The following is a 23286-nucleotide window of genomic DNA, read 5'->3' as shown; positions in this document are numbered from 1 at the left end:
GAACCAGAGCCAACGTAATAATTTCATCCATACTACAATTACTTTTCTGAACCAAATTAAATGAAGTAATTATTTTAATCCAACCCTAAATCGACGTTTATTATCTCGTCCAAAGATTGCAATTGTGCCACGTGACTGTCCGGGCGCCGCGATTGGCTTGCGTACGGCGCCAACTGCCCCATTTGAAATTTCCGTGAATCTAATTGGCCCTAAGGTGTCACGTGTGCGAATACCGTTTCGTCATTGGTTTACATAACAATCTGAGATGTTTCCTTCGAAACCAAAAGTGTTTCCCTCTCTCCGCGGCCAACTTTCATTTATGTCCTGTGCAGTTCGTTGCACGCAACTTGTTCTTAGCACCAATAAAACGCTAGAAAGGCATCTTGTTCACTTTCTATCGCATCAGTGTCGAAAGCGGCAGTTGTTTTCCAGAGTTGAAGAAAATCGGTAGAGGGTGCGTCAACCCCCGCGTCTCATAAAATTTTCACAAGGACAGCAGGTGTCTCGATTCCGTCAGTTAGTTGGACGATGTGGTGAAGTCGGCGCGTGTTTTCCGATTTTCCGCAATGGGTGAAGACGACAAGCTGAAGAGGATGTTCAGCTGGAGCAGCAACGCCTTGAGGTGAGTGCGGTTGCATCACAAGGTCGGATTTGGCAACGAAAACGCAAACACAAGACGTGAAAGTTGGCATTTTGCGGGGTACAACAAAGGCCCGCGAGCGGACCTCTGCGGGCATCAACTTTGACCGGGCGAAGAAAGCCACCAAAGTTATGTAAAGGCTGTGCCAAAGAAACACAGCCTTGAGGAACACGTGGACGCCTGCTGATGGAGTAATTGGAGCGCTTTCTCACTTTTAATTCCCGCAATTACTGCAAATGGCGTCCAATTTTCAACTCAGATTTATATGCGGTGAAAATAACACGCAGCCTTTGCCAAGGAAAATTTATTATTTACTGCTGAAAAATTCTTGAAAGGTGACCGTGATCTAACCCACGACATGTTTACGAATGTCAAAGTGCAAAAATCGGCTTCTAAATTTGAATTCTCGCCATGTTTGTCACGTGGTGACGCGTTTTTCAAACAAAAGTGAATTGGCGATTTGCATAAGGCGGCCAGTTTTGCTTTTAATGACCCACTAACGGACTAGAACAAAAGATTTTTATCAAAAATTTGGAACACATTCTTACCATGAGCTGCGCGGAGCGGCAAATGCCCAGCGGGCTGTGCCGCTTCATATAAACCCTGGCCCCCACTAACTCGCCACAAAATATTTTGCAAGTCGGGTGCGTAAAAATAATTAACCTAGCGTCAGTTATCAGTTTTGTTTCAAACGCACACTCGAAGGAATAACCCTGTATAAGCCTTCACAATCAACAATTAAATTCATAATCCACATTTCTTTATTTATTTACTGCATTAAACGCGCCTTAATATTAAAAACTTCTGTAAATAAAATAAATACATAGTATTTCCCCAGATTTTCTCTCGTATTTTCGAAATTCTTTTATAGTTTTGTTCAAAATTTTTCCAGATTATACTTTTTATTTCTGTAATCTATATATATTTTTATTATTTTTTTCCGATTCTTTTCTTAAGCCGATTATATAGTGGTTAAAAATCCTTTTGAACTTATGATCTCAAATTTTGAGAACCGCTGAACTTGGATTATAAAAATTAGCGTGTATACCTACTTTAAAATTATTGACAAAATGGCAAACGTATTAACTTCTTGAGCCATTCTGTAGTTAGATTATGTAAATCTGTCTTTAATTTTTTTTATGAATTCTTCTCTAAATTCTTCTTTACAATTATTTTGTAAATTGATGTAGGTAGGTGCTTAATTTTTTTAGACACTTTTTCTACATTTTCAAAATTGTTTTTTCGATTCTACTCTGTGTCTACTAAAAATTCTGCTATCATTTAGAATTTCTCCGGCTTATCTTTAGCATTGTTTCTGCATTTTCTTTAGATTTTTTTTAATAATTATTTCGGAGGCTGTTGAAAATTCTTTTATATGTAAGCAATTTTTCGACATTCGATTCTGCTCATTTTTTAGCATTGTTTTTGTATTAATTTTAACACTCTAATAACAGGGTTGACTAATTGTAAAAATGAATTTTCTCCTCTAGTGTCAATATTTTTGAAATTAGATAATCCCACAAGGCTAAAACTTCTCAAAATATTCTTAGAATTCGCCAAAATTGCGAAAAATTCACCAGGTTGAGTGAACCACTCGGAATCAGTGATTCGTAAATTGTATTAAATTTTCAGAATAGATGGTGTTTTTAATAATATTTTTCGAATTTTTTTAGTTTTCGAGGTTATTAACAAAAAAAGTTTTTCCTGTGACATCTTACTACGGGAATTTTTTTGTAAGAGATTATCCTTTAAAATTGACCTCTAATTCATTAATTTTGAGTTTGAATCAGTGTTTTTTTAATAAATTATTAAATTCAAATTCGGAAAATCGTCGTAATGAGCTCGGTACGCAACTTGAATAATTTATTTTGGAAAAAACACTGGTTCAAAAACAGTGTTCTTGAATTAGAAGGGCATAATCTTTTACCAAAAAATCACTGTAATAGGCTGCCAATTGAAAAAAAAAAAATAATAACTCGAAAACTATAAGGAATTTCAAAAAAAGTTATTCTTGAAAAATCATCACATTTTTAAAGTGCTTGATGATGTGCTAATTACTTTCGTAGTAAGGTGCATAGTTTAGGCACAAAACGCTTGCTTTCGTATTTTTGCCCAACTCTGTATATTGAAAATTGTGTCATTACTCGTTACACAAGTTTTGTGAAGCGGCAAAAACAGTGTGCCGCTCGATATGGACTAAAAACTAGTCGTGGTCGTATCAGTTTTTGCGTGATTTTGAAAAAGGAAAAAGTCCTTTTCATTTTATTTATTTGTATAATTAATTTCTAACGGATCGAGTATTGCATATTTTAATTTAAATGACTCGATCAAGTTTCATTTCTTTGCTGCAAGTGGGTACAAAGCCATGTGGAAGTTCAGAAATCCGAGTAGTTTTAGAAACTAGTTTATACAAGACGGAAAATTTATTAATTAATGATTAATCAGCGAAGCATAAATTTAATATAGAGAACGAGGAAGTGTGAATAAAAGGTAATCCTTGTGTTAATTTGAGTCATTTTTGTGAACAAATAAGTCAGTGCAGTTACGAGTGTTGACATTTGAAATGTTGTTGGGTTTCGAAATAGCACCGAAACGAAATAAAATATGTAACTGGTAATTGCGGAAGGATCTAGTTTCAACTTTTCCATCCCGCGATAATTTCCACTACAGTTTATGCAAATCCATCTCCTACTCCTCGACAGAATTCTTGCGTTAATGAGCAACTTCAAGGTTTTCAACTCGCGCCTTTTTCGTCTGGAAATTGTCGAAAATTCGCGTTGCACAACAACCTTGAACGCGCGGGTTGCAAAAGTGTGCTAAAATCATAACACATGCGTTCCACTTTGGCGCGTTATGAAACTCCGGGCCGTTTCCGGTGTGAAGCTGCAAGGGTGCGTCTACTCCGGTTACGTCGCGGCTGCCGCTGCTGCGGACTTCCTCGCTTTCATAGGATGTGCCCTAGGCTAAGAGAAAGTCCGTTTCCTTACATAACATAACCCACTTGGAGCGATCCTGCATAACACACACACGACTCTAACATCTGGACATTTTTACGAATTTGCGCAACGCGAAAACGCTCTTTGCGCACGGTAAAAGTCACTAATTGTTCGTGATTTTCTTACACAATATGTTCGAAGAAACGGCCGAGTCATTCTACAAGCGGAATAAATAATTACACCTAGATTAATTGGGGCTCGAACGCATTCCTTTCCACTTATCCAACACAATTACACAAGAAACCTCAAACACGCGATTTAAATTTGCCGCCAACCAGGGGCTCAGCCGAGCCGAAATTGCCGCTCCAATATTTTATTTCATTATTTTACTTCCAATCACCGGATTTATTTTTAAACTTGCCGCCAATTATACGTTCACTACGTCGGAAAAATATGGTTTAATGTGTGTCTCAAGATAACTGCAACATTCATATCTATCTTTATTTTTTGACCAAGATTGTGTTGAGAATACAAACTTATTTTCGTAATGTTCTCTTTATTTTTTTCAAGACTCTTCACTTCTTAAAATCCGAATTTAGTAGTTTTATTCTCAAATGATCTTCAAATTTTTTCGTTTTGCGTCAAGATTTAGTTAAGACTTACGAAGTAAGATTATCTAATTCTTGTTAGAATGATACAAATTTTCAACTCAAAGATATTTCAAGATTTGTTTGTCAAGATTTTGACAAGATCTCAAAATTATTCATTAGAATCAACTCAATATCTTGAAAGTCTATGGAATTTTCGTCACTAATTCTACAAGCTGATGTACAATGTGTTCAAAAATGATAGTTCATCAGGTCACCTATTAGAACATAATGTGCCGCTTAATTCAAAGTGATAGATCTGTCGAAATGATGTACAAAGGCTTCCTCTAAAAACGGAAAATAACGGAAACATAAAATACAAATAAAGACAAACCCTACCCTTGAAACAACTTTGTCGAAAAATGCAAAAAAGTGAGTAAAAAGCGAATTCAAAGATTTGACAGAGATGACAATATTCAGACTAAAATAGGCATTTGAACGAAGCGTCACACTGAATTTAAATTTCATAGTCGACTTGATGAACAATCATTTTTGAACACATTGTAGCTACCTCACTATTTTGAAAAATTATTTTTAATCTTAAAATTCTAGTCCCAACGTGAAGAGCCGTTCAATATTTTAAGAATCTTTGATTAAGATTAAGAAATTTTCTCAAAATCCGTTATTTCTTTTAGTTATTTAAAGATTTTTTGCACAGTAGGAACAGAATGCTTCAAGGTTAAAAAAATACTTTCCCACTACTCCATATCTTGAAATTGTTTTAATCTTTGCGGTGTATTTTTTATATCTAGAATGAACCAAAAAAAACCGCTCAGAATTCACATCTATGTTATTAGTCATTTCTCAATAAAATTCTCGAATTGGTCAATTTTATTTTTTTAAATGCTAAATTTTGACATAATAGTTACTTTTATCATGTCAGTCGTTTTTGAGTTGTGACGTAATTCTTAATTTTTTTGTTTGTTTACTGTTTTTAATTAGATAGTAAACATTTACCTTACTGGAAAAAAAAATTACATTATAAGTCAAAAATACAAATTTTGTTAAAAAAAGATTGACAATATATTTTTCTTTTCTTTCTTTATCTTTTGACTTATTTTATAAGCGGCAATTGTTTCCAATATTTGTTTTGTAGGATGAAAACAAAAAATAGTCAAAAAACAATCATCATTTATACAATAAAGCAAGACTAAAAAGATAAAACTCATTGTGTAAAAATTTCAATAACTCAAAACATTTTTATTTTATTGCCTTTTTTTTGATTTTCTTTGCTTAATTAAAAATTAAAAAACATTAATCAAAAACGTAGCTGCCATTAAAAAAATTGAAATTGACATTATTAGTGTTATTATTCAAAAACGCATTATATCAGAAATGTCAAAATGTAACTTGGGTATTTTTTTGAAAAATGACTCATGACAAAGCAATGTGTTAGTTTTGCCTAGGTCTAGATTTTGAGAATTTTTAAAACACCTGGCGTTTTTTGCAACAAAATCGCTCGATTTCAAGTTCACGAACTTTGTCACGTGGTGCAAACAAATGCAATTTTATAAATAAACGACATGACGTCAACAAACTATGACATTTAACAAAACACCAGCCTACTTGATTTTTATTCTAATCAAGGATTTCACAGCCAATTAAATTTGTTTTATTTTAATTGCAATCGGGGGGCTTTAATTTAAATTAAAAACAATCAAACCAAAATGGTTTCTTCACAATTATTTAATTTTAATTGTGTTTGTATGAAAAATTTATTAATTCCTTTTCGCAAACTTTCATTAAATAACTAAAAGCGAACATAAAGTGATAATTTATATAATTGCGATGACGTAACGACAACGGAATAAATTTGCATCAATTAAAATTATTAATTTAACATTGTCACTTGATAAATATCGAAAAAACATTGCCGCTATTATTGACAACTGGTTGTGGCCGATGCACAGTGTAATTGAGCAGACGAGACTCAAAAACTCAAAATTTCGCCCGTCCTTCGCTCGATTGCAGCTGACGGTGCACTTGAATGCGATTTTTTGTTATAAAGAATTTTAAATAAATTCTAGAAGTGTAATTATTGGAGTCCAAAGTCCAGTTCACACTGCACTAGACGACTTTCAAGGTGGTTGTATGTAAACGAAGTGGAGGAACTTTAATGGCTAATCTGCAACAGAGTGCTCAAACCAAACAGCTTTTGTTTGTGTTGTCTTGAGTAAATTTAAACAATTGGGAAGGAAGGACCTGCTGGCCTTGCCTGACGTCAAGCGAGATGCCGTCTGAATAAAAATAATTTTTCGAGACATTGGGCTGAAACGCTCAAGTCTAGTTATGTCACATTGAAACTGCAATAAATCTTCAATCAGCCTTGGAGTGCGATTATTGAGTCGTCAAAGTGGGTCGGTTTTCTTGGGGAAAATTGGAATAAATCGAAATAAAAAACTCTTGGTGGTTCTCGCAGGTAAAGAACCGTCTGACCTTCACCCAACCAAAGAACGTGAACCAGCCGTGACGTCAAGCTTAAGACAATTTCAACGATTATTAATATAACGACGCAGAAAATGGCCGGATTAGAGTAAATAATGGCTTGTAATTGAGTCGATTTGGTCGTTTTACATAACAAAGTACTTAAGTCGGGAGGCCAGTATTGTTTTCTATTATCACAAATTGCATGCAAATGATTTTTTCATTAACCTTTGATCCAATTTGACGAGGATCAAGGTTTGGCGGCGCGATTTGCGAAATTCGTGTTGGGGTCATCCGAAAAGTGAAGTCGAACTTGTTTGTTACGCGTTTTCGGTTACGAAAGCTTAATTAATTTTTTCTACAAGTTATGTACGTAAGAAACGAAGAAAATCCATCGCCCGTTTCCTGTTCCTGACCATCAAGGTTCGAGTTTTGACGTCATTTCCCAGCGACCTTTCAGATTTACCCGAAATTAGGCTTTACCACAAGGTAGTGGATTTTTCGATGACTTGGCCGAAACTTGCGAAATGAATTAATATAAATATTTTCACTTCATTGAATGGTACCTTAAGGTAATTTCACTGCTGTGTAGAAAGTTAGTTTTGTAAACAATTATCATGTCTACGATGCGAACAAACGCGAGATATTGTTTTAAAAATTCACAATGAAATTGTTTTTTCTTGTTATTTCTATTAACAGAACCCACATGTACTATTTTACGATTATTTGCTTTGTCATTAGAACAATGCTAGATTTGAGCAAACACGCTTATTTCTAGCGTCATTCGAGGAATGGATGTGACATCACAGCGAAAATCAATTTCAAAATCTAATTAATTTTCAAGCACGCGGCTTTAAAACCCACCTCTTGATTTCTCGAAATTGTTTCAAAGCATTTACTTGTAATTTTTTTCTTTTTGAGAAGCCTTAAGAGTCACTTCTCATAAATTAAATTTTCGAGAACTTTACTTCCTTTTCAACTCAAGATTTTTTTCTGGGAGTTTTTCTTTTTATTTTAAAATTCAGTTTTCAGTTTTTTTCAGGTTGAACGCACTACTTACTTCAGGTTCTTTGTGTTTTTTAAGCTTCTGAATTCCTCAAGGTTTTAAATACGATTTTCAAGATTTTCGGTTTATTTTGTTCGGATTTTTAGAAAAATTTTGCATTTTTTTTCAGAAACATTACTTTTTTGTTAACCTTTCTTATTTTATATTTTCAAGCTCAATTTTTACATAAACAAAACGGTTTCAACACTTTTCCAAAAGCTCATTCAATATTATGTTCAAAACGAATCTAATCAAATCTTTTTTTTTTAATTTTTTATTATTATTATCACAAGGTTGTAACATTTTTTCTTTTAAAATTCTTATTAGATAAGAGTTTGAAATAGTGTTTAAGGTTTTTGGTCCACGATCTCGAGAACGAAAGTATAAATTAGTGAACTATTTCAAGCTCAAAATCTAAATTTTTCTTCTTAATAGTGTTGTTATCTCAAGATATTAACACCCTTTTCAAGATCATATGTTTTCGCATTTTGCGTTGGTATGAATTCTTAAAGACTCTTTTAATAATGAAGATTTCAAGATTTTAAGGTTTCAAGACACAGTTTCCTGCACATTTTTTGATCTACATATTGAAACACTTTTTTCGATTTAAGTCAAGATTTCCGTAGATTTTGAAGTTTTGGTTTTTGAAGTTCGGCTTTTTTTTCTTCCTTTCAAGATCCTTACTAATATTTTTGAAAACCCGTGTTTCTTCATAAGTTTATTATTCCCCTAACACCGTTTCCAAAAAATCTTAGAAGACAAATAACAGTGTTTTTTTAATTCTTTGATTATCATCTCAGGATCCAAAAATTTCTTAAAATAAAAAAACCTAAAAAGTTTAAGGCTTTTGATACACGATCTTCAGTCCAAAAATGCCTAGTGATCTGGTTTTGAGCTCAAAATTTCAACTTTTTTTCTTCATTATATCGAAATTTAACGCGACTTTAAAGTTTAGATTTTTCACATTTTGTCTTCATCTGAATTTCTGAAGACTCTTTTAATGAGGTTTTCAAGACCTTGGAATTTTTTCGAACGTTTCAAGGTGCAGTAGGTATTTTAAAAAAATACGAAAATTATCGCAAAATGGTGATAGTTATTTACTTTCATAATTCCTTTAGATTTAAACCCAAAAATTTAATACTTTAAAGGATTTTTCAGTCTTATCCTTTTTACGATCTGTTACCTTCTTTCTTAAGAGATTTTTGAAAAGACTTTTCGATGATTCTCAATAAAAAGCAATGTATTTGTGAAGATTTTTGGAATTTTGTATTAAAAAAAACAAAAAAAAAACAAAATGAACGTAAATTCCAATAAAACCTGGGTTTTTCAATTCTGTGACTTTTACCACAAGATCTTGACACCGTTTCCCCAAATTTCTATCATTATCTTGATATTTTTAGACAATAATCAGAATCTTCATCGCATTTTTTCTTAGATAAAGAACTTCAAAAAACAAATGCAAAAATTAGTGCAAAACACATAAATAATTGTTGTTTTCTATTGTAAAGCCCCCCAACCTTGAGTAATAAAAATCCCAAAAACGTGTTCTTTGTACTTGACAAAAAAATTGACGCATGTTCTTCAAGTGATAATAATGATAATGTACAGCATCATGCCCGTACAAAGACATCAGGCAGTGACGTAATAATGTATTGTAGCCAACACATGCCTCATAAAGTTATAAATTACTTTACCTTTTAAGTGCAAAAAATGATAATAATTGACAGTAATAGTAGATAACGAATGGGGGGACAACACAACACAACCTTGACCTTGAGTTTGACCCCGCCCATTTTCCCTCTCTTTCTTTCAAGGCCACTCGTTCTCTCTCTTACTTTTTCAAGGCCAACCCCTCTACTTCCCCCACCACTTCAAGGCCAAGGCATTATTGGACCTTGATGTTTTCAAGGTCAAGGTCCCCACTTTTGCAAGGCCAACAACTCCTCACTCATTCAAGATGAATCGCGCAATTGTCCTTACTCATTTTCCACCCCAAACTGTATAAAAGGTAATGTGTTGTGTTGTGTAACACAGTTCTTGTGTATATCAGTGTATAACAAGAAATTCTTAAAAAATGGAACCCATCAGAAAAAGTTCTATTTTTAATACTCCTGGTAAGTTTAATATTTTTTTAGTAGTTTAGTTGGAAATAATTTTTTTTCAGAGGATATTATTATTTGTCCATACGACAAAAACCACGTTCTTCTTTGGTTTCGGCTCGAAAGGCACATTTGGAAGTGCCATCGGGCCGATAAAGAAAAGCAAAGGGCCTCAAGTAAAGTGATGGTGCAAGAAGAAGAAGAGGAGAACTGGGATCATTTTAATGAGCCCAGCTACCTCGACTTCCTGAGGAGTAAAAGGAAACATGTCATAAAACAAAGGGCCTCAAGTAAAGTGATGGTGCAAGAAGAAGAGGAGAACTGGGATCATTTTAATGAGCCCAGCTACCTCGACTTCCTGAGGAGTAAAAAGAATCATAATGCCTTAAATTAAAGAAGTAAGTTTTATTGAATCTTTTTCAACAGTAATTTATTGTGAATTTTTTAGGGCCGGGGTTCTTTCGTTAAAATAGTGTAGAATAAGTTTAGCTAAGTAGTAGTAGTAGTTGTAGTAAAATGTAAATATTATTGTATAAAAAAAATAAAAGTTGTAAAAAAAAGCTACATGTTTTTATGTACACCTATTTCAACCTACTGATACAAGTAAGTGTGACCAGCAAGCAGAGTCGCTCCCTGTTTCAAGACCACTCATTCCCTCTTTATCTTTGATGTTTTCATCTCACTTTTTCTCATTATTTCACTTTTTCAAGGCCACAATATTGGTGCATTTTCATTCAAGGTTAAAAAGTGGGGGTATAGTTAATATATAGAATTTAGTACAAGTTTGATAGCAGTCAGTACTGATTTAATCCTCCGAGAAATAAGAATATAAAAAAGTGCATATATCTGTGTTAATGTCTAAGAGTATTCGCTGCTGGGTCATGGATGTATTGAATCGAATCGCTCGATGCGGACAGAAGCCCATTTTAAAAGCTGGTGAGCTAGAGTTGAACACAAGATTCCGCATACATAATATTAGACGCACAAAGTCTCTGTTCGGAAATTCAGTGCTTGTTGAGTTGGACAATTATGCAGTGTTTCTGCCGAGAAGAATAAGTGATTATTTGACTGAGGAGAAAATTGATGAGTTATTACGAGATCCACGTCCACTATATTTAATATATTTGGGAAAAGAAGATGCTAGAAACCCGACATCTGCACATTGTTTTGAGTTTCAACGTGTGGATGATGAAATATTAGGTGAGTGAACATAATGTAAAATGGAGGATGAAAAGAAATTAAAGAAATGTATATTTCATTTACAGTTAACGAGGGTGCCGAAGAGTAGGATGAAATTATCGGAAAAAGACTTATGTGTGTGAAGTAGTGTGCGTTTTGTGCTAGTGATAGTTTCTTAAAATAAATAAATAAATAAAAAATCATGTGTCTAGACGATGGACAATATGAAAAAAGTTTATACGAGTGTTTTGATAAAAGACTGTTATCATATAAGAACTGGGTACATTCATACCCATCTCCATGGAGTTTAGCAAAAGCGGGATTGTTTTATATTCAAATATCTGATTGTACCCAGTGTTTTGTTTGTGGAGTAATAATTTCACGATGGGAAAAAAGTGATGATGCGTTTATGGAGCATAAAAAACATTCTCCAAAATGTGGATATGTGAAATTGCTTTCCACAGACAAAACTACAATTCAAAAATTCAAATTAGTTACTAAAAATAGCATTGTTGTAGTTTTATTTTTTTTTATATTTGTATTCATGTATTATTTATGTGCGTCTTCTTATGCATAGGTATGCAGACTTGTTAACCTTGATCAGTGTCGGGCGCGCGCCAAAGGCGAGGTAAAAATCAAGAGGCGTCTTGATTTAATTAGTTTATAATTAAATAAGTGGTAGAATAATATGGAGGATTTATAATAGATTTAAGGATATTTAATGTACTACCTATAATATTGATGAAATAAAGTGTTTTAATCGATTCCTTATAGTTTATTTTATTAAAAAAACAATTCATAATAATAATAATTATCTATGTAATATCCGATGAATTAATCCAAGAGTTATGAGTTTTATCCATTCCACTCCACTTGACGAATAAACGGTTACCTTTCTTTCGTAAAACTTTCTCAACGAGATATACATTCGGATATTTAACTTTTTGTAATTCTTCAGTGTAGAAACCTCCTCGTATTGTTTCTCCAGAAACATCTTGTAGCAAATAAGTTCTAGGATTAGTATTTTGAACCTTCGAAACTGTAAATACTTCATTACTCCAATTTGGGGTGTACCCTTTCTTAAAAAGATGTCGATGTTTACTAATTCGAACAAAATCACCAACTTTAAATTTGGGTTTATAAATGTCCATTGTTTTAAGATGACTATAAACTTGATCCAAAACTTTGCGTTCGTTTTTCTTATTTATTGAAATCGGTTTTAAACCAGTAGTCTTATGTCTGGTATTATTGTATTTTTTTATTATGTCAGGTAAAATGTTTATCCAGTTGTAGTGACCTTGCACCGAAAATTCTTTATACATCATTCCCTTGATTGTTCGATTCACGCGCTCGACGACACTACTTTTTAAATTCGAATAAGAACTGTAGTGATTAATTTTGTATTTATTCATTAATTGTTGAAAATGTTTATTGTAAAACTCCTTTCCCAGATCTGTTTGAATGTTTTTAGGAACGTTACGTCGAGTTTTTAAAATTTCACTCATTGCATTTACAACACTTAAAGCCGACTTATTCTTTAATGGAACAGCCCATACAAATTTAGAAAAAACATTGATAACCATTAAGATATACTTAAAGCCTTTATTGACGCGTGAATATGGTATCATTTCAACCAGATCGAGTTGCAATAAATCATTTAAACCTTTCACTATCACACGTCGTCTTTTAAAGTTCACTCTCGCCGGTGCATGTAGTTCATTAACAACTTGACGCTTAATATTTAAATCACTACGCTTCATGGTGGATTGGTACTTTTAAAACTATTTCTATATATATCGGTTTAGCTTCTGATGTTTTGGGTCCATATTTAAATGATAGTTTGTCACCTTCACGTAAAATTTGACCAATTAAATTCGTAGTTTGTTTCGAATTAATTAATGCAATCCACCCGCTCGATGGACTACCATGTACAGACGTAATCGTTGCTTCTTTTAATGGGAAAATATAATTCGTACCAATATTAAATAATACAAAAAGTTTTTTAGCTGGATCCAGTGTCCCAAAGAGTGAGATTGTGGTATATGAGAAAGATTTGACACGTTGTAAAGTTGTCCGAATTCTGTGTTCACTAATGTGTTCACCAAATTTATCTAATGTCATATTCTTGTCTATTGAATGAATAAAGTATGTAGAAATACTAACTATAAAATATAATGTGTTTGCAATATATACAAGTCGTCTCTAAATTATTAACGAATTATTTTCGATTCACGCAATTCTGTTATGATGCGATTGATTTCATTCATATGATTATTATTACCAGCTACTGTCGATGATAATAAAAGACGTAGTCTATTTACGAGTGTGTTGGGATTTTTGTAGGGAACAAATTCTAAATTTTTATCTGTTAAAGCCAATGTGCGAAGAATACCACCACCCTTAACTCTTTTTGATATTGGTTGGATACTACTTGTCGGAGTTGATTGTTCATGACCTTGAGCCTGCAATCGTTGTATTGCAGGTATGTTGCGAAGTCGCGGATACTGTTTACGTGCTGGTGGTACGAGAATTGAAAGACTACTACTGCGGCTTCGTTGCTGGACAGGAGTCGATTGACCTTGATCGGCATCAAGGCTTTCTTCAGTATCACTGTAAAATGGCGGCGACTGAGATGCACGGTGTTCCTGAAGTGGCTGTCTCGAGAAATGTCGAATAATTGTTTTATATTTGTTCCCTACATTACCCAGAATTTGTGCATTTGGTTTATAGTTTTTTCTGTCTGCATTGGTTCGAATGACAATATTTCGATAAGTTTCTAAATCTGATTGAGTATAATTAGTTGGATTTTTTTTAAATAATAATTCATACAATCCAGGTGTATCAGGATAAGCTACATTTTGAACGATTACATGATCGTCTTTGAAATCAATTTCAGAATTGCCAATAAAAAATTTATTTGCCTCGGTTCCATGTCTCACACCATATTGATGATCAAATTTGTTTTCTGTGTTAATAATCATATCTTCAATGTACTGTCGAGGTAAACCGGTCCATTGTTTAAGAAAATGGCGAAATGCATCGGTTTTTGACAAATTTATTAATGTTTCTTGCAACTTTCCAATGGTCACGTTCCTGAGTGACTCTCCCTCCTCTCTGGGTGTGCTAGCAGTCGCATGTTGTCGCATTAAACTGAATCGTGGATCGAGCGATGTAGTACTACGGCTTGTAGTCGTTGACTCAAAAAGTCGCTTCGCCTCCGGTTGTTTGATCTCATGATGAATTGATATTTTTTCCTGTTTTGGGACAACTTCGCGTTCATGTTTAATTTCAGAAATTAAACTTTTTATTGGATCGGTTAGAGGTTGAATGTGGGTTGCGAAACGTCTTTGCGAACTTGCAATGTGTGAAGATAATGATCGTACTTTTTGTTTAACGTGTCGTCTTGCCTTATCCAGCTCTAAAGCTAAACGTTTATCCATGTCGATCGTCGACTAATAAATAAATCTTTGACAAACATTTACATTTATATTTTAATGAACTGATCAAAACCGTTACGATAACGCCCATTGTCTTGTTCAGCATCCTTATCAATAGTAACAAATCCATACGGTTTTTGCCAACACTGTGAACACATTTTCTGAAAGGTTTCAAATGACATATCTGTACCAACGTGATCATTAAAAATATGTTTTAAATTTAATACATCCTGAGGAAAGATAATTATAAAATTAGCATTATCACGAATTAATTGTTTCTGAATGGAAGAATACGTTTGGCTTATAAATATACAATCGATATTATAATGCCTACCAAAGCAAAAATAATCACGTATTATATTTTGGTTACAAGTGACTACATCATCAAATATTATTATGGAATAGGGTTTGATTTCTTTAGGAGGGGGAATTTCGGCACCATCTTCATATTCATAGTAACCGACTTTATCGAGAGGTGCCAGAACCGATTTTAAAAATTGATATTTTGGTTGTTGTAGCGTTTTTGAAAATAAGTAAATGTCTGTGAAGCGTAATCCATTTGGATGCAGCAAGAGACTTAATATCACATTTGTTTTTCCACATCCAGAACGTCCAACCACTAGTCCTCTTTTTACACTATTATTGAATAAAGTATTATGTTTAGGAAACTGTTGATAGGGTACACAAACTGAATAGTCGTGATTAGAAATTTTTAATAAATCTTTTTGTTGCACAAGTTTCATTGTTGACTTACAAAATACAAATAAAAATACTTTACACATTACATCAATTATAAATACATAATAATAATAACTATGTAGTATAAATAAATGGTTACATATCGTTACATATCTACAATAAGGTAAAATTCAATCAGTGGGTTCCACATATTTTTGCAATTCTCTAATTAGAGAATCTAAATTTCGATCTCTATCAATATCGTAATGTCCCCAGGCTAATGTATCAATTGAATTACCTAAAATGTATCGTTTATCATCGAAATTAGACAGTGCTATTTTATTCCTTAATTCGGTATACATATTATGTAAATAAGATTTGAAAACGTTCATAACACAGAAAACTGATGAAGATGAAGGATTTGTTGCAATTGCCCGATATTGTAACAGTGTTAGAGATTTATCAATTACATGTTTACTTACACCTTTAGCCTTTTTAATTAAATCATTCACTGTTTGCACACAATATGCTTTGGCACCGGTGCCATAAAGTAGTACAATTGGTACACCAGCATACTCATCTTTCATTTTACCGATAACAGACACAGTTTTAGGAATATCATGAATATTATTCTCGGGATAATTTGAAGTATCAAACCGATCGATATTCTGTTTAATATCATTATATACGTTTTCCGTATAAATTTCTAAAATTAATGAATCCGTATCCGTATACAAAAGCTGTACATTATTTCCATACTTAACTTTAAGGAAATTATAAAAAAAGTCATACATTAAAGTTTTTGAAATTTCCAATATACTGAATCCTACATAAATAGGTTTATCATACGTTACTTGAACTTTATTCATTTCTATTGCAACTAAATTTTCAGTAAAAATAGAACAATTTTTAAATTGTGGTTTGGCTATCCATGTCTCTGCTCCATACTTGTGACCGTTTTTTTTCCAATGTGTAGCCAGTTTAATATCTACCCGATTATCGACATTTTCCATGGTTTTTCCATACACACTATTATTCATGAGTTTAAATAAATCTTTTTCAAACTTATTTTTAGTCTGATTTCGTAATTTCGTATTTAAATCAATATATGGTTTGAGCCATGACGATTGATTGAATTTTAGTACTCTATGAATTTTTGTCAATTCTAGTCCATTTTGTAGAGCTTGTTTTAAATTTCGATAGTGTATTATGTAGTTTGTTTTAGCACATAGATTTGGAATGAGTTTAGCACATTTTCCGTTTGGTGGAATTAAATTTTCAGGTAGAAATGGCATATCATTATGAGAGTTGTGTAAATGATGAGGATAAGAGATATCTACTTCAAGGACATAACCTTCAGGTGTGGTATCAGTCAAATCCATAATACTAAGTGAATTAATTTCGTCTTGCGTTAGCCAAGTAAATCCACCTAAAGGGAGTACTTCACTCATAGCCCAACCATAGAGATTTGTTGCATCGAGGTATAAAATGTATGATGTCGGTTTCGAAGGGTCATAATTTGGAAGAAATTTATTATTTGCTTGAGCCGCTCGTTTAACACATGTACTAACTCCCCCACGAATCCCTTTTTTGAAAAAATGCAACATATCTATATCAGTCAATAATTCTAATTTTACATGGGTAAATTTAAGCATAGCATTCCAACTAAGAGATGGTGCAGTCACGTAATGTGCTGGATCAAGTTCATAATGCTTAAGGCACATGTTTCGAAAATTCTCAAAGACATCAGCTAATAGCAAAATATCACTTTTTAAATAGAGATCAGAATATTCGCCTAGAGTCTGACAATGGAATGTATTCCATACGGTATTAGCTCGTTGATAATCATCTTCAGAAATATGCTCATCGCGAAGTTTATCGTAAAAATCAATTTTTTGTGGTAATTCCGTGAGATCTAATTTAGAAAAATCATCGATAAATGAATATGGAAAAACCCCTTTCTGTCTAATTAACTGAAATTCTCTGTCAACGGGAAAGTATCGTTTTACTTCCATACATTGAGCATCATCCAAGGCTGCTGCCAGTTTTTCTAATGAACATGTCAAAAACTGAAAACTATCTATAAAACGCAAGTGTAAGTGCTCCTTGACTATTCGATTGTTTGAATTTAGATATTCGCCTACACAAATTTTTTTCGAAAATGTAATATATTTCTCTTTAGTTTTACCAAGAATATTAATTTCACTTTCTTCAAGGGCCAACTCTTTAATGAATAAGTGACTATCATAATTTGTTAAATTATGAAATACTATCGGAATAAAATTTGGAATTTGAAAATTCAAGTTACAATTACTGTGCGCAGCGGACCTATAACGACCCGTTAAATGACAGTGATCTTTTACTTTAATATCATTCTGTTGAAAAGGTTTTTGACAAATATGACATTCCGTTGCTGTAAGATAATCAAACTCTTCTTGAATAGTTAATGGAAGCATTGGTTGTACAATACTTAAATACTTTTTATAAATCTCTATCAAATCTATTTCTAATGCTGTAATAAAGTCAACCACAGATGACTGTCCTCGAAAACTTTGGAATTTAGATAATTGATCGTTATATGAACATTTAATGTAATATGCACATGAATATGGTTGATGGAGAAAAGTTTTTATCGAAAATGATTGATTTGGATTTGGTGCAACTGTACTCATAGGTTTCAATAAACATTCGAAATCAGCATAAACAATAAATGGGATAGTCATTTTATGATGATAATTTTGAAATTCTAATACATTAGCGGGAACATTATAACCAAATCTATTTGTTATTAATTCATTATTTGGGATTCTAGCATAAAGTTTTCCACAATCAGTCGAAGAATGTCTATCTAATAAAGCTTGGGTTGTGAAATATTGTAGACATCCATCACAGAAAAATTTTGAATGATGATGTTTTGAGAGTTGGGAAGATACTAAACGTGGCAAATTAGTTATTGTACAGTAATGTTGATTACCATCGTTATCACTCAACAATAATAAATTTATGTGTACCGGTTTCTTAAAGTTTGTAAAATATAATGGTCCCACAATTTCAAATTTTACCTTATTGTTTACATAAAGTAATTCAAGTCCGTAAACATTAATAGAGACATTATTTTGACTTTCAAATTTTGCAATACTATCCAGTTTTACAGGAAATTCAATACCTTGGAAATTAAAAAGTGTCGACCAATGTGGATATGAACTGGGTAAATGTTCTGGTCCCATAGGTAGACACACTGCTGCTACGACACTCCAACCAAAACAATGAATATCCTGATTTTGAACATTAACTATTGCCCTCTTCATTTTCACGCTTGGCGGTAGTGGGATATACGATGAAGCTTTCAATGGATTGTAATAGTTTACATTTAATTCTAAATGTAAGATTTTCACAAGTGTCCAGCCTAAAACAAAGAAGCAAAAAAATAATTGTATTATAAAGATTTTTACAATATATAACTACCTGAATCTCGTTCCAAAAAATCCATCATTTTTTGACTAATAACTTCTTGAAAGTCATGCAACATATTCCTAATATTCGTGCCTAAAGTGACAATTCTGTTAGTAGTATTGAAAGATTTTACATCAAATATATTTTTTGACTCAATGGTATACAATCCAAATAATTCCAAATTTATTTTGATTGTACTAAATTTTTCAATTTGTGAAACAATAAGTCTAAGTAATTTATTGTGAATTTTATCCATAAATTCATTTAAATCGATATAATGGCCCTCATCACAAATCCTATATGAAGCGATGCGTGATTTAAATGCACTGCTGAGTGCAAACACCCCATCCTCCAAGGGAGTACTTTGACAATTATTTCTATGCTGTCTACTTCTCTCATGGGCCGTAATAAGCTTTGGAGCAATTTCTTGATTACATGTAACGCACATATAATTGTTGCTAGCTAGAAAAGAAAAATTATTGAAAAATAGAGTACCTATTAGTTAAAACTTACCAGTTGAATGACATATTTTCTGTTTTTTGGCGGCCGGTCCTCCATTTTCCTGTTTTTTGACCACTTGACAATAGAGCTTTTCGTGGCGTAGTCGTGATTGACGGGTTGTAAATTGTTTATTACAGTTTTCACAGTGATGCATTTTCTTATGAAAATATAAATCAATAAATTAAACAGGTTACTAACAAAGTTTAATTATAAATTTGCTGCCTTCTGTTACTATCTTTGAATGACTTTTATTTATACTATATAAATATATATTTTTTTGTGTTCAGAGATAGGTATCCAGCAAGACCTCGAGGAGGAGCAGCATGCTTGCCATCGTGTTGTAGGTAGTATGATGTTAAAATTTGGAAAATCGCGTTCGAATTAAATGTACTTGATATGATTGTGGGATGGAAATAGGATTTATTAATATTAATTATTAATATTAACATCATTAATATTAATATTAATATTATAATTATTAATAATTAATATTAATGGCGACTTTCGCGAACGTCTACGAGGCTTTCTAGGGCGCCGACGCCTCCTTGATCGTGAGTGAGGGGGAGTGGGTGGAATGATGTCATCGTCGTCGTCATCGTCTCCACCCTCCACCCTATTCTCAATCCTATTATTTGTTTGCCCTAGAATGGGTGACAATTGAGAGGGTTGAATGATGTCATTTTCAACATCCATCTCTTCACCCTGCCTCCTCTCTTCAACCCACGGCTCTGCCAGTGCGTCAATGACAGATGGTTGTTGCATGTCATTGACGCCCTGTGATAATATTATGGGTGACGGTGGTGGTGAAGGTTGTGGTGACCGAATGATGTTATTTTCGGTCTCTACCACCACCAATCTCTCTGGCAGAACATCATTTTCCTCAATAATCGGTGAATTGGGTTGAGGGGGATGTTCAACGTTACCATTGATAATGTTTTCCACCTCAACCCAAGGCTCCGATAAGGCGTCAATGATGTCCTGCGATATTATCATAGGGGGTTGAGTTAATACCGCGGGTGCCGCTTCAGGAGATATTGGTGTAACGGGGCGGGTAAACACTGGCTCAACGAAGGGGCTTTGTGGTGGTAGTGGTGGACTGGGAGAGATTGGGGGTTCTTCCACCACGACCATATCATTATCAAATACATTTAACTCATCGGTAATCGAATTATTGATGGGACAAGTTCCTTCATCCACAACCGGATTGGACACCGCCTCGTCTTCGTTAATAAACTGGTCTATTAAGGTCAACGAGATGTCGTCCGAATAATCATTTTCAATACCATGTTGAGCCAGGTATTGCGTGAATGGTAAAGAAAACGATAATTCACTATCAGGTTGTGATAAAGGAATAACCATAGAATCATCATCATCCTCATCAACGATTTGAACAATATTAGCAACAGCGTGATTAGCTAATTGCTTCTCTTTCACACTTAACTGACTACATTCAATCTCATCCTCTTCAAAACAATCTTCCCTCAAAGATTGACTTAAAGACGACTTGGCAAATTGTTCAAATTGTGTCTCATCATTTTTGATTAATTTTGAATAAGTAGGTCTAATAATTACATCAGAAACGATATTGATTCTAGGTTTATCCCTATTAAAACCACTACGGTTTTGATAGGGATTTGCAACTTTTCCCTTCAATACTTTAAATAATAACTTTGATGACTGGTTACTTACAGTTGTCCTAGTTGAGGGACCGGGACACTGACAACACTCGTCACCATGAGTGCACGGTTTAAAATTAGCAAAATAATTTGAACACATTATTTCGTACACAGACTACCTGTACAACACAGAATGAATTTCTGCATTCACTCTCTGCACATTTATAAATTGTTAAAAGCTCCCGTCAAGGTCAACTTCTTTGTATGCACTTACTGCAACTACATTGGTGTATTCCATCAAGGTTAACATATAGACACAAAAAAATGTAAAAAGAAGACCTATGTAGACAGGATGGAGTGTAACCGCCTGTTTCAAGGACATCGTTAACCTGTTTAATTTATTGAAAAAATGAGAAAAATCACTCATATCCACTGCAATAATCAACTCTTTTTTTATAAATAAAATGAATTTTTTTGGGTGGTGTATAAGGATTATTGAAAGTGTAAGGGAGTGGTAAATATTATGAAAAAAATACAAATGTTTATAAATCTATAACATTTATTTATAAATACTACAATTAATTAATTCAATTAATATTCCATATCATTACAAAAAATATTTTTTGAAGAGTTTGTATTTTCAAAATTGCTTCTCGATGATTGTTGATAATCATTATTAGTATTATGGGATAAAGTTGAATCAAAATAATTCCCATTTCCGCAATCAAAACTCCTCCAAGAATATTCACGATGTGGAAGACATCTTCGTAAATGTCGTCGAAGATGTTTTACTTTCAGGCGATGTCCTGGATTATTACGACACGTTATCCAACTCTCTTGATCCATGATTACTAATAGACTGATGAGTTGAGATTATTTACACAATGTTTTGTACACTTTTAACGAAATGTTTGTTTTAAAAAAAATACATTATGTAGACTGCAATATGCGTTATCGTTCAGATGGTACATGCATTTAACTTTATCGGCGTGTAATGTTGGTTGTTGTGGAAATTCAATAACTTGTTTATGTGTATATTTTTTCAAAAATTCGGCTTTTTCTTTTCCTTTTACGTAAATTTTGTCAACATCCTTCAACACATTGTTTATAACTTGTACGTGTTTCCAATATGGAATATGTCCCATATTCCAGTCAATACAATGATAATTCTTCATTAACCATTTTACTTGTTTTTCATCTTGAGGATTCAAGAGTTGTGAAGGGAAAGGGGGTTGAAAAACATAGTGTGCGAGTTTGTCTCCTCTTAAAGCAGCCAGTTCTTTAACTATAAACTTTTTTCCAATTTTGTAACCTTGAACGTCTATAATCACTTCGTTCTCCATCACTATTAATATTAATTTAGACTTGTTTTACAGATTTTGTCAACGGTGTATATGTAAAGGCTCGATCACTAATGACTAATGCATATGCGGTGGTTCCCTCACTTATACCGGTGTCTGTATCAAATTCAATTCTCAGTGCAATAGACTGTGTTTGTAAACCAGTTTTTTGCATCGAACAATCAATTATGATTAGTGGATAACTGTCGAAAAACTGTGTAGGTGTAATGTGTGTTTCTTTTTTATCTGTATAATAGTATCGGGATCTAAAGTTTGTAAACATTTCATATAATATACCGAAATGGTGTTTTTTATATGAAATATTTAAATTTTCATACGGATATCGTTCATTATTTAGAAATACTCTCATATTGGTTATATCGCCTCTATCAAATTTACTCATATTTTTATCAAGTTGTCCTTCTCTATTGCTTTGAAGGCCAAAGATAATATAACGAGGTGTTTCAAATTTTGTAGAGATTTTCACAGGCCAACTACACTTTGTAGTATTTGTAAAGAGTGGCAGCGAATGAAGTTCCCAGCTTCTGTATGGTACTGCAATTTCTTTATCTTTTTCAATGGTTTTTGTCAATTTAACCTCTTCCTTTAAACCGGGCACAATATGTGGAACTAGCCATGCAATTTTATCAATTACAACTCGTGCTTTCTCATTTGTTGTACAAATTAATGCATTGACATCACTATTACTACGAATTAATATTAACTCTTGCGGTATGTTTAGCATTATATTTTTATAATCTTCTGCAAATCCTAATAGTCGATTTAATGGGATACATGCTTGAAAATATCCATCTATAGGTTTAGTGGCTTCTTCATTTAGATCCCAACCAGACATTGTTAATTTCAGACTTTCACTTTGATTTAATGATGCCAGATTTTTCATAGTTGTTGTAATACCTGGCTTTGTGTTTGTATCTACAGTTACTCCACTTACTTCATACCGTATTTCACTAAACAAAAAAGCGACACCATTATTTACAAACTTGGTTTCTGTTGCTGGTACAGTTTTATTGGTTGTCGCGTCGGTTTTAACCAATTGTCCCTCAATTAAAATTAAACTATCACATGGTAGTGTACACAAATCTTCTTGTAAAGGAATTCGAATTTCATCCGTGTTTTCATATCTGGCTGTATATGCCTCATGACTTTGAAATTTGTAACCTACCACACCTTCATCCCACTCAATACCCTTCTCAATATCGAACATTTTTTATGTGTATAATTCAAATCCTAATGATTTTAGAAACAGTTTATTTTTATTACTTAATTG

At 33.2% G+C, this 23286-nt stretch overlaps 2 protein-coding genes and 1 long non-coding RNA gene across 4 annotated transcripts in view; 2 read left to right on the top strand and 1 right to left on the bottom strand.

Moving 5' to 3' along the window:
- The first annotated feature begins 328 nt into the window (after positions 1 to 328).
- snu (snustorr) overlaps positions 329 to 23286 on the top strand; it is a 40478-nt gene continuing 17520 nt past the window's right edge. The window contains exon 1 of one of the 2 annotated variants that reach the window (XM_008200091.3): positions 329 to 622. In XM_008200091.3, the coding sequence (XP_008198313.1) occupies positions 567 to 622 (56 nt within the window). In that variant the 5' untranslated portion in view covers positions 329 to 566. The remainder of the gene's footprint in view (positions 623 to 23286) is intronic. The other variant, XM_008200090.3, reaches the window with a different exon arrangement.
- On the top strand, positions 9422 to 11734 carry LOC135265521 (uncharacterized). The gene is made up of 4 exons (XR_010333258.1): positions 9422 to 9806; positions 9857 to 10189; positions 10240 to 10991; positions 11057 to 11734. It is a non-coding gene; the product is annotated as an uncharacterized LOC135265521 (long non-coding RNA).
- Positions 15104 to 20409, bottom strand: LOC135265520 (uncharacterized). Its single transcript, XM_064355239.1, has 3 exons — positions 19052 to 20409; positions 18551 to 19000; positions 15104 to 18491 (listed from the first exon to the last, which is right to left on the bottom strand). Exon 1 carries the CDS (start codon positions 20396 to 20398, stop codon positions 19469 to 19471), a length of 930 nt encoding a protein of 309 aa, XP_064211309.1. The 5' UTR covers positions 20399 to 20409; the 3' UTR covers positions 15104 to 18491; positions 18551 to 19000; positions 19052 to 19468.

Source organism: Tribolium castaneum, chromosome 2 (assembly GCF_031307605.1).
Source record: "Tribolium castaneum strain GA2 chromosome 2, icTriCast1.1, whole genome shotgun sequence".
NCBI classification, from domain to species: domain Eukaryota; kingdom Metazoa; phylum Arthropoda; class Insecta; order Coleoptera; family Tenebrionidae; genus Tribolium; species Tribolium castaneum.
The sequence above is the reverse complement of the archived record's forward strand: the minus strand, read 5'-3'. Positions and strand labels throughout refer to the sequence as shown.